General features: G+C 43.9%; 1 protein-coding gene across 2 annotated transcripts; it reads left to right on the top strand.

Moving 5' to 3' along the window:
- Positions 1–193: 193 nt before the first annotated feature.
- XRCC6 (X-ray repair cross complementing 6) lies at positions 194–15859 on the top strand. 2 transcript variants are annotated; one of them, XM_068401527.1, is made up of 12 exons: positions 194–321; positions 427–536; positions 1983–2121; positions 4044–4298; positions 5142–5325; positions 8774–8960; positions 10179–10347; positions 11490–11651; positions 12555–12684; positions 13390–13490; positions 14430–14543; positions 15379–15859. In XM_068401527.1, exons 1-12 carry the CDS (start codon positions 231–233, stop codon positions 15573–15575), a joined length of 1839 nt encoding a protein of 612 aa, XP_068257628.1. In that variant the 5' UTR covers positions 194–230; the 3' UTR covers positions 15576–15859. The 2 variants fall into 2 exon arrangements, with proteins under 2 accessions (XP_068257628.1, XP_068257629.1); XM_068401528.1 differs by lacking the exon at positions 11490–11651.
- Positions 15860–15868: the final 9 nt, after the last annotated feature.

The raw sequence follows: 15868 nt of genomic DNA, 5'->3' as shown, positions 1-15868 counted from the left end.
GTCATTGGCTGAGGCTTGGCGCCTCTTCCGGCTTGCGAGCCGGAGCCGCCCGCAGGGCGGGCAGAGCTCCCGCCTTCTTTTCCCCTTCCAACCAATCCACGCAGAGGGGAGGGGCGGATTCCCGAGGGAGGGTCAGGGCGCGGCGCCCTTCCTCTCTCGCCATTGGCCAGCGTTTCTACGGGAGGCGGATCCCGTGAGGAGCGGCAGGCAGCGGCGCGCGGCTGGGAGCCATGTCGGAGTGGGTGTCCTACTACCGGAGCGAGGGGCCGGCGGAGGAGGAGGAGGAGGACGAGCAGCGGGAGGAGGGGGCTGAGGCTGTCGGTAAGGGCCCACCACCCCCTCACGGCGGGTAGCCCGGAGCCCGCCTTCCTCGGGGGTCAGCGGCAGAGGGGGCCGGTGCTAAAAGTGTTTCCCTCCGTCCCGCAGCGGATTACAGGTTCTCGGGTCGGGACAGCCTCATCTTCCTGGTCGATGCCTCCAGGGCCATGTTCGAGGCCGACGGGGACGAAGCGACTCCCTTTGACATGACCATGCAGGTGAGGCTGATACCACTTATAGTCATCACTGACTCTTGCTTGCTCTAAGAATAAGTATTCTTAGAGAATCCAAGGTCTCTGTTAAATTCCTCACTAATTACAAAGAAGGGCCAAAGATAAACAAGACTGCGAACAATGTCTTTGTAGTGTCTTAAATGACTTGATTCACAGCTCTGGGGCCAGGAGTAGAGATAAATCCTGTAAGAATCAGAACAGGATCTTCTCCTTGGAGCCACCTGCATGTGTCAACAAAAAGGCCTCGACCACGCTTGTGCAGAAGCAGGGTTATAAAGTGGACAGCATCACTATGGGGGGGTTACGACCACTAGAGACCCCCAGAGCCCACCCAAGACCCAATTTAGTAAGCATGTGCAAAGACAATTATATACTAGCATATGCATAAGGTTTCTTGGAATAGGTGGGCTTTACTCGGAGTTGTATGAATATTCATTTTTCTATAACGTATATAGAGTGTGCTTTTGTCCCTGGGTGTGCATGCTAGGAGGAGAGATCCCCCATGCACCCAGCGCTGCAATAAACCAATGTTGACTTTCTAAAGTATCATTTGGTTTAGGGAGTTTTCTTGGTTACTATTTTCCGGTAACAAGACTGCTCAGGGAGCCGCCGGGTGCTTGGCCAGCCCCGCAGGGATGGCCATCGGCACCACCATGGCTGCGGCTGCTGGGCTGTCAGTGTGGGGGCCCTGTGGAAGCCGAGCGGCTCAGATCGCTGGGTGCCTGGGGGTGTGGGGAGGTCTGTTACCTGATGGGCCATGCCCAGAGTTCGGTGAGGGAAGTGTTTGTAGCCAGAGCGACCGATCCGCATTCAGGGTCGTGTCTTTAAGAAATGTTTATTTCGTTGATCTTGCTCATAAAAAAGGGAACGGTAATGAAAAACATCTAAGGCTGTGTACTGAAAAACATCTCTTGAAGAACAAGATCCAAAATTCCTTCTCCTGGTGATATTTAGCTTAAAGCATTTGTTACAGTCCTTCTCGCTCTCTACAACTACCTGAAAAGAGATTGTAGTGGGGTGGGGGTCGGCCTCTTCTCCCAGGCAACTAGCAACAGGACTAGAGGGCATAGCCTCAAGCCACACTACGGGACGTTCGGGTTAGACATTAGGAAAAATTTCTTCACAGAAAGGGTTATTAGGCATTCGAATGGGCTACCCAGGGAGGTGGTGGAGTCACCGTCCCTGGAGGTGTTTAAGAGAAGACTAGATGTGGCATTTAGTGCCATGGTCTAGTTGACACAGTGGTGTTAGGTCGAAGGTTGGACTAGATGATCCCAGAGGTCTCTTACAACCTAGTTGATTCTGTGATTTTGTGTGATTCTCTTTGCTCGAGTCTGCTTGTATAAACTGCGAATTGACAAAGACAAAACTTTTGCACCCTTACTGCAACTGATTTTCTTTGTATTTTGACCTGTGTGCATTTTTTTTCAGTGCATCCGGAACGTGTATACCAGCAAAATTCTTAGTAGTGACAGGGACCTGTTAAGTGTCGTGTTCTATGGTACAGAAAAGAACAAGAACATGGCAGATTTCAAGCACATCTATGTTCTTCAGGAGCTGGACAATCCAGGTAAAGGCAGTAAAGTGATATGAAGGTTATATAGGAAGATGGAGTAAGGAAATTTGTGTAGTAGCTTTGTCAGTAACTGGTCTCTGAAAACAGAGAGCTGTCAGATAAACGAAAAAGTTACTGTAACTGAGGTGTGTTGTGGGGGGATAGATTTAGAAATTTATTGAAAGCTTAGAAACTTAGTGGGAGTTTAGCTTTTCTGTTATATTTGGTTCAGATCCCTTTCCTATGTCTTTTCATCTATTTTAACGTGGTGGTTCACTTGGTGTCTGCTAAAGAGGATCTCAACAGAATTCTTGAAAGCCCATCATGTATCTGCCACATTTCAGAAAAGTGCATGTACATGCTAAGGCACCATGGCTTCCAGCTGATGGAGAATATCACAGAATGGCTGAGGTTGGATGGGATTTCTGGAGGTCATCTCGTCCAACCCTTCTGCTCAAGCAGGGTCAGCTAGGACAGGTTGTCCAATATGTTAACCTGTTTGGGGTTTTCCATCTCTTATTTTTATAATAAGTATTGCAATTCTTGAATTTGGCTCTTCCATTTTCTTAGAATTTCTTAGAATTAGCTAGCATCTGCTTGATAACGAGTGCCCATTGCTGAATTGGAAAAGGTAGGAGGAGGAGTGCAAAGAATGCATGCTAGTGGTGACAAATTCTCTGACAACGGAGAGTCTTGCAGGGAGATTTTGTCTACTAGCTTTTAATAGCAGACTTTATCTCTGAGGAGGTTTGGTTTCATTTTCTTAACTAGGAGGTGCAGGTTTAATAACACATGAGGTTCTCCTGAAAGAACTGTGCCTTGTCCTAGTTTCAGAATTAATTACGATGAAGACTTGACAAGACTGCCTTAGGTTCTTCTCCCTTTTCTTGCAGGAAGCACCTTAGGCTTCTCGCTCATCCTTTTTCCTCCTCCTTTCCTGCTTGTCCTTTTCCTTGCATTAGAGGCAGTAGCTTTGCCATGCTGATAAAGACAGTGCAGGTGAAAGGTGGATGTTGTTAAACAGGAAGAAAATTGTATATCTGCTGCCCCTGAGATCAGTGTGCTCCAGGGAAGGAAGAAATACTGTAGTTAGTTATTATTATGTACATAATTATGAACACTTATGCTATTGATTAAGTGACAGCTGAGGAGATAAAAATAAAATAGTAAATGGGGGGTGAAAAGACATTTTCACATGAAATTTCAGAAGTGCTGTAGAATTTGAGTGAAGGACAAAGGAAGAAGTTCTGCAGAATGCAATAGCTGAAAAATGAAAGCTTGTCTCCCTTTGTAGAGCTATGGGAGAAAACAGAGAATCTGCTGTTAGACAGGTGGGAAAAGGAGTCATAGTTGGGCTGGAGTAATCTGCAGAGCTTTGAAAAGGCCATAGACACCTGCCCTGAATGTTGCTGTGCTCCATGTGGTGATCAATGGGCTGCATCTGACCTCTAGGTTGATTCTATCTGACTTGAGGGGCAAGGGGGCAGGAGGAATTCTCCACTTTCCCAATGTGCTGTGGACATGCAGGGTGTATTTCAGGCTCCTTTCCTTTCTCTGGTGGCGCAGCAGTCTGCCGTGCCTCTGCAGTGGGTGCAATTGCTGCCTTTCCTGCTGAGCACTTGTCCCTTCACTGTACAGGCTTTGCGATACTTTGATCCCTGCCTGTTTCCCTCCCCCAGAAGGAAGAGCCTCACAGGGCACTCTGTGTCCTCTTGGCCCTAGTAGGTGCTTTCAAGTGGTAACCAGCTTGCAATATCGCAAATGTTAGGCTATGCTGAACAATTTTCTCAGCCAGGTGTTGGAAGGGCACCGCCACAGAGGTGCTAGGGGACATCACTTGGACGTCAGCTGCAAGGGACCCTCGGTGCATATTTAGAAGAGTTTGCGGTGGTGCTTTCAGTATTTCTAACGTGTGTGAATGCTGTTATCCCCCTTAGGTGCAAAGCGTGTTCTAGAGCTGGAGCAATACAAGGGAGACGAAGGACAAGCACTTTTCCGTCAGACCTTTGGCCACAACGCTGACTATTCACTGGGGGAAGCACTCTGGGCCTGCTCTAATCTCTTCAGTGATGTCCGAGTCAGGCTGAGCCACAAAAGGATCATGCTCTTCACCAACGAGGATGACCCTCATGCCAATGACAGTGCTAAAGCCAAGCTGGCCAGGACCAGAGCTGGAGATCTGAGAGACACAGGTCATTATTTTCCCCTTTAATTTCAGGCAGAGTAAAAGTGATGTATCCTTGCAGCACATGTTAACTGTATTGCAAGTTTGTGACGAAAAAAGAATGTAAAATCATCAGAACTGGGGAATCTTTCTGAAGCTTTCTAAATTAGAAATTTGGTATCTAATCTAAATTAGAAAATCTGTTATCCAATCTGGTATCCAATAAATAACACTTATTTTCTAGGATCTCTGTTTCTACTCTGATAGCATAAATCAGGACTTGAGAGGGCTGTGGAAAACACTCTATTTCATTGTTCCTCCATCTTCCAGGAAGGGAATAATAACACTAAGTTAACACAAAAGGAAAATTACTTTAATGGCTCCATTTTGAATTAGCTGAACAACAGCAACCTGAGCTCAGAGACTATAGAGAGCAAATGCTTCATTAGTTCAACTGTGTAGCTGAATTAACCAGTGTTTTTGGAGTTCAGCAGATGTGCTGGATCTAGAAGCTTAATCTATTAGCCCTTATAACTGGGAAAGGGGCATTTCTGAACTCATTACTTCCCTCTATGCCTGAGGTAAGATTATGTTTTATAGGAGCTTGTCAGAGCTGTTCCGTATACAATGTTGTCCAGATTCTTAATTAGGGAGGAAACTTTTTCTATGCTACATTGTTTTGACTGAAGTTGAAGAATGTCTTTTGCCTCTTTCCCTAGAAACTTTCACATCTGGTGCAGATGAAAATTTGGAACTCATTCTTGCTTAAGTTCTTTGCTTAGGTAAAGAAATCTGAGAGTGCTGAGATACATGCCGATTAAGAAAAAAGCAGTTTCTGTGATCCTCCTCCTATCTCTTACTTTGTTTCTAGGTATCCTCCTGGACTTGATGCACTTGAAGAAGCCTGGAGGGTTCGATATCAATTTGTTCTACAGGGATATCATAAACATAGCAGAGGATGAGGACCTTGGGATCCAACCTGAGGAGTCAGGGAAACTGGAACATCTCATGAAGATAGTACGAGCAAAGGAGACAAGGAAACGGACTTTAGTCAGGTTTGTGCCTAGTTATAATATTTCATTCAATGGAGGAACCTGATGTTATTTTTAGACTGCATCTTACCTCCCTTTTCTGGAATGATTTATCTATAAAGGCATCAGTGCTTACTTTCCTCGGTCGAACTTCAGGAGGGCCAACTTTGGCCTTTTCAAGCAATTGCTAGGGGAAATCCCATGGGACAGGGTACTAGAAGGTAAGGGGGCCCAAGATAGTTGGTTAGCATTCAAGGACTGCTTCTTCCGAGCTCAAGATCAGAGCATCCCAGCAGGTAGGAAGTCAAGGAAGGGTACCAGGAGACCTGCATGGTTGAACAGGGGACTGCTGGGCAAACTCAAGTGGAAGAAGAGGGTGTACAGATCGTGGAAGGAGGGGCTGGCTACTTGGGAGGAATATAAGTCTGTTGTCAGAGGATGTAGGGAGGCAACTAGGAAAGCTAAGGCCTCCTTGGAATTAAACCTTGCAAGAGAGGTCAAGGACAACAGAAAGGGCTTCTTCAAATACATTGCAGGTAAAGCCAACACTAGAGGCAATGTAGGCCCACTGATGAATGAGGTGGGGGTCCTGGAGACAGAGGATAAAAAGAAGGCGGAGTTACTGAATGCCTTCTTTGCCTCTGTCTATACTGTTGGAGGCTGTCCTGAGGAGCCCCGGACCCCTGAGGCCTCAGAAGAAGTCAGGATAGAGGAGGAATCTGTCTTGGTTGATGAGGGCTGGGTCAGGGACCAATTAAGCAACCTGGACGTCCATAAATCCATGGGCCCTGATGGGATGCACCCGCGGGTGCTGAGGGAGCTGGCGGAAGTCATTGCTAGGCCACTCTCCATCATCTTTGCTAAGTCATGGGCAACGGGAGAGGTGCCTGAGGACTGGAGGAAAGCGAATGTCACTCCAGTCTTCAAAAAGGGCAAGAAGGAGGACCTGGGTAACTATAGACCGGTCAGCCTCACCTCCGTCCCTGGAAAGGTGATGGAACAACTTGTTCTTGGTGCTGTCTCTAGGCACATCAAGGATAGGGGGATCATTAGGGGCACTCAGCATGGCTTCACCAAGGGGAAGTCATGCTCAACCAACTTGATAGCCTTTTATGAGGATGTAACCTGGTGGATAGATGATGGTAAAGCTGTGGATGTGGTCTATCTCGATTTCAGTAAAGCGTTTGACATGGTCTCCCAGAGCATCCTCGCAGCTAAACTGAGGAAGTGTGGTCTGGATGATCGGGTAGTGAGGTGGATTGTGAACTGGCTGAAGGAAAGAAGCCAGAGAGTGGTGGTCAGTGGGACAGAGTCCAGTTGGAGGTCTGTGTCTAGCGGAGTCCCGCAAGGGTCGGTTCTGGGACCAGTTCTATTCAATATATTCATTAATGACTTGGATGAGGAATTAGAGTGCGCTGTCAGCAAGTTCGCTGATGACACAAAACTGGGAGGAGTGGCTGATGCGCCGGAAAGCTGCGCAGCCATTCAGAGGGACCTGGACAGGCTGGAGAGTTGGGCGGGGAGAAATTTAATGAAATATAACAAGGGCAAGTGTAGAGTCCTGCATCTGGGCAAGAACAACCCCATGTACCAGTACAAGTTGGGGGCAGAGCTGTTGGAGAGCAGCGTAGGGGAAAGGGACCTGGGGGTCCTAGTGGACAGCAGGATGACCATGAGCCAGCAGTGTGCCCTTGTGGCCAAGAAGGCCAATGGCATCCTGGGGTGTATTAGAAGGGGTGTGGTTAGCAGGTCGAGAGAGGTTCTCCTCCCCCTCTACTCTGCCCTGGTGAGGCCGCATCTGGAGTATTGTGTCCAGTTCTGGGCCCCTCAGTTCAAGAAGGACAGGGAACTGCTAGAGAGAGTCCAGCGCAGAGCCACGAAGATGATTAGGGGAGTGGAACATCTCCCTTATGAGGAGAGGCTGAGGGAGCTGGGTCTCTTTAGCTTAGAGAAGAGGAGACTGAGGGGTGACCTCATTAGTGTTTATAAATATGTAAAGGGCAAGTGTCAAGAGGATGGAGCCAGGCTCTTCTCAGTGACATCCCTTGACAGGACAAGGGGCAATGGGTGCAAGCTGGAACACAGGAGGTTCCACTTAAATATGAGGAAAAACTTCTTTACGGTAAGGGTGACTGAACACTGGAACAGGCTGCCCAGAGAGGTTGTGGAGTCTCCTTCTCTGGAGACATTCAAAACCCGCCTGGACGCGTTCCTGTGTGATATGGTCTAGGCAATCCTGCCCCGGCAGGGGGATTGGACTAGATGATCTTTCGAGGTCCCTTCCAATCCCTAACATTCTGTGATTCTGTGATTCTGTGATTCTGTAATTCCTTAGTCCAAGACTGGTGTTTCATCCGTAGCTTCCAAGGATATTTGTCCTTGGTGTACGAGAAGAGTGGAGAGTGAAGCTAGGCCTCCTTTTTTCCTCTGTGTGACATCTGTATTGAGCTTGGCCAGAAATGATAATTTTTCAGCAAATGATATCATTGCCAAGTAAAATACTTACCAAAAAATCTGCAACATGTAAAATGTTTAGTTTGTTGTGAAATCTGATTGAAATGAGGCTTTTCTTACTAGTGTTAACTTAGAATTCATCTCAATGTGACTGGTAGGTATTTTGGCCTGTTATTAAATAGTTATATGTGGCCAGTGTGTGTAGGCACTTGGTATGGATTTACACAGCCTTGATATTCCCGATCTCGTACTGAAGGATTAGAGATACTTACAGAAGCAGTAAAGGGATCTTGACAAAGCATATAGAAAGTATTTTTGGAACCACATACTCTTTAACAGTTGTTGTTTTTAATGAGTGAGTTCATAGCAGAATGATGTGGAAGGATTCTTGCTCCTCCTCACAACTTTATTTTCCTCTTCTGGGAATGTTCCTCGTTTCCCAATAATTGAGGAGGAAGAATCCCATACCAGTGATACCTTTTAGAGGAGACGAAGTAACATTCACAGTAATTCACTGTTCTGCTCTCAGAACTTGAAGATTACCTCCAATTTTAAACCTTTATTTCTGAATTTTTCTCTAACTTCTGATTTTTTTTTTTTTCTTAAATCGTGGTATTGTTTGTCTTGATGGGGTTCTTTTGGGGGAATTTTGCCTTCTGCCTGAACAGCTGTGTGGATTCAGAGGTCACATTGCATTAAGCCCAAGTGGGGTACCCAAATCTGAACTTGTCCTGTGCTCTGCTTGAGCATAGCTGCCCTTCAAAGTGAAAAAGGTGAAAGAAATATGGTAAATTATTTGTGTTTAAATCATTATATGGCCAGAAATGACAGCATTGCAATAATGTTTTTATACAAGTGAGATTATGACTCAAGTAATAGTACGTTTCCAGAGATACATGTGATTTTAGGGGAGGAGAATAGGAGGAGGTCCAAGAAAGTAAATTATCTGAGGAGATTACATTCTTTTGCAAAAGTGATCTTTTGGAAGTCTCAAGTCTGTATCTGCTTTTTTACACAGGTTAAATCTGTATCTGAACAAAGATCTGTCACTTTCTGTTGGTGTTTACAACCTTGTTCAAAAAGCTCACAAGCCCTATCCAGTGAAGCTTTATCGGGAAACTAATGAACCAGTTAAAACAAAAACCAGGATGTTTAATGGAAAAACAGGCAGCTTGCTCCTGCCTAGTGACACAAAAAGGGCTCAGGTAATGGATTGGTTATGTGCCTGCTTTTTTCTGTGTCTGTGATGTGGCGGGGGAGATGCTGATTTTCTTGCTGCTTTTGTTTGTATTTCACTTTCAAGATCAGATGCAGAAATATTTACATCTGTACACCTCTGGGGATAGCCTGGTCACTTTGTAAGCTATGCAGAGTGAGAGTGGGTTGTTTCTCTGGCGTGACTGTCAAGGGAAAGCACAGCTGCTGGTGGAAGTGCACTCAGGAACACAGGTCACTTCTTTCTGTAAGGCAGAACCAGGTTGTCAGAGCCTCGCCTTGCGTGGCCTTGTGCTGTCGCTGCTGGTGTTATCTTTTGATTCATTAGGAACAGATTTTGTCCATTTTATTAAACATACAAGTGTGAATCACAGATGGGGGTTGGAGCTCTTTTCCAAACAAAAAGAAAGGCGTATTACCTTTGTTTTTTGTTATTTTATTCTTTGCTTTGCCTTCCTGCTTAATAGTTTGGCTGATGCAGATTGAATGTCACGTTCTGTTCAGGCATAGCCTTATTTCAAAGCAGGATATGCAGTTGCTAGGTATATTGTCACAAGTGCACTTTGTGTGCCCTTCCATGCCAAAGGCTTTTAAAGTTGTTATCTTAAGATTAAATATTAAGTTTCTTTATACTGGACATTAGTTTCTTGAAATAAAGTAAAGGAGATGAACAGAAAGCTGAGCATTAAACTCACTTCAGCAGGTGGACTACAATATGTTTTCATTTTTGTGATGTATGAGTGATGCTTCAAAAGCATTATTTCTCAGTCACCGTTTCTGCCAGGAGTAGGTAGCTGACGTGCATCTGCTGAAGCAAGTTTAGAATAAGACAGGACCTCTGAAAATGTCTGGTCCAACCCGGCCCAGAGGAAGGCTCACAAAACCAGATCAGGTCACCTAGGGTTTGTTTGGGACAGCTCTGAAGAACTCCCAAGGATGAGATGTGATAGCCTGTCTGTGCCCGGGCTTAACTATTGTCTTAGGAAAGTGCATTTTGCTAATGTCCAGGTGAAATTTCCCTTAGGGTAATGGTCACAGACTGTGACTTGCCATTTCAGTGTGCACTAGTGATGAGAGTTTGCTCTGTCTTGTCTATAGCCCTCTTTTCAGTAGTGGAAGACAGCAATTGCATCCTCTTCCTGCCCCCTCCCCCCCCCCCCATTTTTTTTTATGCTGGCAGCACTACTATCTGCTCTTCCCTGGTTTAGATATATGGAAACCGCCAGATTGTGCTGGAGAAAGAGGAAGTAGAAGAACTAAAACGGTTTGATTCTCCGGGCTTGTTTCTGATTGGCTTCAAACCTCTTTCAATGCTAAAACAGCACCACCATATCAAGCCCTCCCAGTTCATCTATCCTGAGGAGTCCCTAGTAAGTGGTAAGTAAAGATGGCAAGAGAAGATTCACCACCTTGCATTAGGGTAGCCAGCTGATTCATAGTGTGTCTGAGTGGGGATCATTGAGTGTAAAATCTTTGTCTAACTTAAAAACTTGCTAATGTCAAAAAGTATAGAATTAACTGTTACTGCCCCTCTCAGCTGCAGTTAATTCTTCTTTTTTTCGATAGCAGAAGAGCCGATTGGGCTTCACGTTTCATCCATTATGACAAGCATCTAATCAAACTATGCAGATGTAGTCCCAAAATACTTGGTTTTGTCATTCATGAAAGTGAAGGATCCTAGTACCTGACAAGAAGGCAAAGGTGGTTAAAAAAAAAACAAACAAAACCCAAATCCCAAACCAGTGAAGATAATTGCTGGTTTTAATTCCATATCAGCTAGGAGTGGTAATACAATACTCAGGAAGTACAGTTGAATTAACAGCACTTTATGGGCTTGTAAAGAGAGATGGAGGGGATGCTTAGGACTGCTTTTTCTCCCCTTTTTATGTGTATTTGTAAGTCTACTTATCTAGAAATATAGTATTAATCCATCCCAAGCTGCAATACTAAAGAAAAAACTCCAGCTTCTCAATCTACCAGTGGATAAAGAGGGCTGAGTTATGAACAGATGCTTTGCAGTGTCTAAAATGACTAAAGACGAACCTTTACATTTGCTTCTTGAGCTTAGCAGTTCCCTGAATCAAACACCTTACTTGCATGTCAGTCTTTTCCTGACCAACATATCTGGTAAAATACAAAGCAAATGTGTGCCTCAACAGAGGAATATTGCAATCTGAATTCTTAGTGTATTACTTCTGCAAAAGGTCGTATGATGTGCTGCTATAGTGATGTCCCACCAAACCACAAAGAGGCTTTGTAGATACCTGTTTTCAACTGTATTTCGTTGCTCAGATGGTGGTGATTTCATTTCTTTCACTAGAACTCCCACTGCTCTGGTCAGGAGAGAGACTAACATTCTCATTTTCAAGGGCTCCCCCTTCCAAAAGTTGCTTTTTACCTCTGCAATATTGCAAACATCTCAAAGAAGTCACAGGTATTGAAACTGTAATACGTAGGGTTACATTCCTGAACAAAGGAGCAAAGCTGTCAGTCTGACCAATAGAGTCTTTACTTTGCAGGGAGTACAACGCTATTTAATGCCTTATTGATGAAATGCTTGGAGAGGGAGGTGATGGCACTGTGCAGATACACTGCCCGCCGGAACACACCCCCTTACTTCGTGGCCCTGGTTCCCCAGCACGAAGAGGTGGATGAGCAGAAAGTGCAGATAGCCCCTCCAGGTATGGGAAGAGATGCTGCCTTTCCCTGCACGATTGGATGAGGTCAGCATAATAACCTCCTTGCGTAAAAACATTCTTGGTGCTGCTCCCCTTAAAACTGTGCTTTCCAACATCCCTTTTCTTCAGTTTTGTCATTGTAAGCATGTGGTGTTGAATCTATTTTTAAAACTCCAGTTGCATCAGTGCTTGCTCAGGTATAACATGGCTGCAGTATTTTCCTGCCTCCTTCCTTTTTTTAGCAGATTCAAGTAACTGACCTGAAAATTAAATGCACTTTTTTCTATTTGCTGACTAGATGGAATATCTTCCCCTGAATTTTATTGTATCCTTGGATACATTTTAAAGCCTTAAATAAACAATTTCACATACTGACCCTCGCACCGTAGCGCTTCAGTGGGGAGTGATAGGAGAGCAAAGGCAGACTCTTGCTCTTTTCCGTTTTCTCACCTCTTTAACTGGAAACCATCTTCTGGAAAGGTTGTAAAGTAGAGGAATAATGCTGCTTGTCTACAATGTAAAGCATTTCAGAAATAAATGTGGGCATTAACTTAATTTTCAAACAAGCCTTTTTCAAGCTCATATCCAGTGAGAGATGGGGAAGGTGCACAAGTTGATCTCCTTTATAAAAAGCAGGCGACAAGTTTCCAGGTCTTAGCTATGCATTTAGTTTGAAACACTTTCAAAAAGCCATTAGTGATGTTGGTTATATACATTAAGATTGGGATTGTGTGTCATGCTGTAGGTATGAGGAAGTATTATGGATTGCTGTTGTTTACAGCAAAATAGTAGCTAGTTTGGGGAGTCATCAGACGTAGCTAATAAGCATCTTGGTCTTTCCCATAAATTACTGTTTTGAGGCAATGGTTCTGCATAACTGTGCTCTGCTCTCTCTCTTCTGTGTAGGTTTCCACATCATTTTCCTACCATATGCAGATGACAAACGGAATGTTGATTTTACAGAAAAGGTGCCAGCCAGTCAAGAGCAGGTGGACAAAATGAAAGAAATAATTAAAAAACTCCGATTCAAATACAGGTACAGGGAGATACATAGTGTGCGTGTGGGTGGGTGGCACAGGGAAGAAAACACAACACTGTTGCTTGCTCTTGTTGCATACGTTGTTCAGCTGTGGTGTCCACAAGATGGAATTTTGATGCATTTTGATGCAAATTGCTTCCCTTTGCAGTAGCTTTGTCCAAACTTAATTCTTAATTATTCTGAATACCCAGGCACCCATGCAGTATGTAGCACGTTCTGGCATTCTTTATAGGATTGCTCGCGTTCTCTGGGCTGTTGTTATTTGTTGCAGAGGTATCACATTTTATTGTGATTCTGCCAATCTATTGCAGGTCAGACCTGGATCGTTTAAATTAGAGCACTTTAGAGAGAATAGTTAGGCCTTTTTCATTATAGATAGGATAAGTTTTATGAAGTGCTTTTATGGGAGATTTTTTCTAGGTATGTGGAAAGTAGTATAACTGGTATTAAAGTAGAATGCCACTGTCTCCATTTGTCTTGCACAGCTTTCTAAGTCTCACTCAGCTTTCTGATGTAGTTGATGCATGATGGGATAGTGATTCAGCAGGTAAATTGAAAAGAGGAAAAGTAGGTCTTCTGGTGAGATGGATTGTTATGTGGGAAAGAGGGAAGTTTTACTTTGAAATGGATTGGGGGCAGCTCTTACGTGTCTTGTCTGACTTCTTGGCAGCTTGCATTGACATTTTGGGGGATTCTTTACAGGGCTGAGGGCTTTGAGAACCCAGTTTTGCAGCAGCACTTCAGGAACCTGGAGGCTTTGGCGCTGGATAGGTTGGAACCAGAACAAGCTGAGGATCTTACAAGTGAGAATTATTGGTGGGTCCGAAGGGAGGTGGGGTAGAGGGCTCTTGACTTTGTTCTAAGTCGTAGATGTGCTACTACAAAACCAAATGCCTTTTAAAAAAATATTTCAGTTGTGTGCAGTTCCAAGATGTAGAATTCTGGATGTGTCCATTCTGAAATATTGAAACCTTACTTTCTAATGCTGTCACTTTTAAGATAAAGGAAAAATTGATCACTTTACCCTCCAAAATTAAAATTGAATCACCTTTTTTCTATGGTGACAAATGTTTTCTCTGAAATTCCTCTCTTCAGGAGTCTAATTAATATATCAGTCTGATAAATGGGCAGAATTATTTAGAGACTTATTGTGCTCGGAGGCAATGATGCTACCTTGTGGCTGTGAGAGTTTCTACGTAAGAATATCTTGACAAAGGGTGGAAACCTATTCCTGAAGGGGAAATTTCTTTTTTTAAAATTATGTTGTACTCCAGGAATAGCGTTAGAGTAACTATTTATCTCTTCTGAAGTGATACCTAACAAATAATGTAGGTCCCTGTGCTAGATATTATACAAATACATGAGGCGGAACAGCTTGTTTCTGTCAAACTACTCGCAACCTTAGACAGTAACCTGTTGTATTTTAAATGTCTGAGATTAGACCTCGGTAACAGTGCAACCAGGTGGGAGATCTTCTATATCCCTTCCACCATGTCAGTTTTGTTCTGCTTATATATTTCCTGTTCGGGGATATGTGCGATCCATTACATAAACTCCTGATATTATCAAGAGCTGTAAATTTCTCATTTGTGAATGTCATAACACAGGTCTGCATTTTGCATGCTTGCAAGACACTTGCATGCTAGTTATTACAGAAGCACAATTGTCTTTGGTGATGGCCTTCTTTAGACTTCCCTGTGATCACTCTGTTTTTGAGAGGGCAAATCTTTCTTCTTTGCCAGTGCCAAAGGCTGAAGAGATGGACCGTAGGCTGGGCAACCTGGTGGAGGAGTTTAAGCAGCTGGTTTATCCCCCTGACTACAATCCTGAGGGGAAGGCTGTAAAGAGAAAAGAAGGTAAGTAATGGTGGTGTAGACATGCAACATGGTGTCTGTGTTCTTTGTTTAGAGGCTTCTGCATTTTCAGTTTGTCTCATAGGTTAAAAAGGTGCTTGTGCAATAACTCGTCATTCTTCTCCACAACAAAGTGGACCTATATCCAGCAGTGATTCTTAGGGAGTAGAGGATATTGTGGTATCCAGCTAGAGAACTGCTGGAACGAGAAACCGCAAATTACAAAACCAGAGAAGTATAGCAAACAGTGTGGGTAAATTACTGCAATATATCTATTTGTTTATTTTTTTATCATTATCATTATTGATAACTTTGCTTTTTTTTACAACAGAGTGGTAAAATTGTTCATGCTTTCAGTTTCTGTTCTTGGTGAGAAAGCAGACTTTTATGCATGGACTGTTTAGCAAGTCCAAGATAAGCATCTTGAGGGCTAACTGTCTAAGTAATGCTGAAGTACATGTGTAGTTTGGGAGTCTATGAAACTCTGCGTAAAGTGTGTGTCAGTTAGCTGAACTCCCTGTGGAATGGTTGCATTCTCCTGTCTAGATGAGAATCCCTTAAAAGTTTCATTTGGGGGTCATCTTTCCATGAGAACACAAGGTTTCATACTTGAGTTTGAGATTTACTCATATCGATGGAATACACTATATGAGTTACGTAGTGAGTGACACCTGCTTCTTAAAACAAAATATGGAAACTAGGTCTGTGAGTGTGTAGGTAGCTGTTAAAGTACCATGTGCTAATAATGGTCATGAACTGTGCTATGTATAAGAAACGTTGATGTCTTTTTATTAAGAAACTTTTAAAAATCTTGGTGTTCTAAAATGTGTCTTTCTAGCTTCTGATGGTCAAACTGAGAAGAGGCCCAAGGTAGAAGTCTCAAAGGATGAGCTGCGGAGTCATGTGCAGAAGGGCACTCTAGGCAAGCTCACTGTACCTGTTCTGAAGGAGGCATGCAGGCTTTACGGGCTGAAGGGGGGGGGGAAGAAGCAGGAGCTCATGGATGTGCTAACTGAATACTTCAGTGAGCACTAAGCAGCAGCAGAAGGCCCTGATTGACTTCTGTCTGCTTAAAGTTTTGGTTGTCTTACGTGGATGCTGTGTCTGTTTTATCTTGCTGTGGAGGAGAAGGTAACTAAACATTGCTGAAGCTACCAGTGGATAAACTTTACTCTCAGTTGTGAAATACCTCTGCAAAGCTGGATTCTGTTCACAGTAGCCAAGGGCAGAATTAAATTCCCTGCTAACTCAGGTCACCCACTGCAAGTAAACACGGTTGTGCCTTCCTGGTTTCTTAATAAAAGTTATTTTGGACTTCTTGCGTTGGA

Source organism: Nyctibius grandis, chromosome 5, assembly GCF_013368605.1.
Source record: "Nyctibius grandis isolate bNycGra1 chromosome 5, bNycGra1.pri, whole genome shotgun sequence".
In the NCBI taxonomy this organism is placed as follows: Eukaryota; Metazoa; Chordata; class Aves; order Nyctibiiformes; family Nyctibiidae; genus Nyctibius; species Nyctibius grandis.
This window is presented reverse-complemented; position numbering and strand designations above follow the sequence as displayed.

Bases quoted from the DNA above. Each gene is read 5' to 3' on its own strand.
- XRCC6 (XM_068401527.1), top strand. From the start codon at position 231: ATGTCGGAGTGGGTGTCCTACTACCGGAGCGAGGGGCCGGCGGAGGAG. The intron at 2,122-4,043 runs GTAAAGGCAGTA...TATCCCCCTTAG, and splicing joins TCAGGAGCTGGACAATCCAG to GTGCAAAGCGTGTTCTAGAG. The intron at 12,685-13,389 runs GTACAGGGAGAT...GATTCTTTACAG, and splicing joins AAACTCCGATTCAAATACAG to GGCTGAGGGCTTTGAGAACC.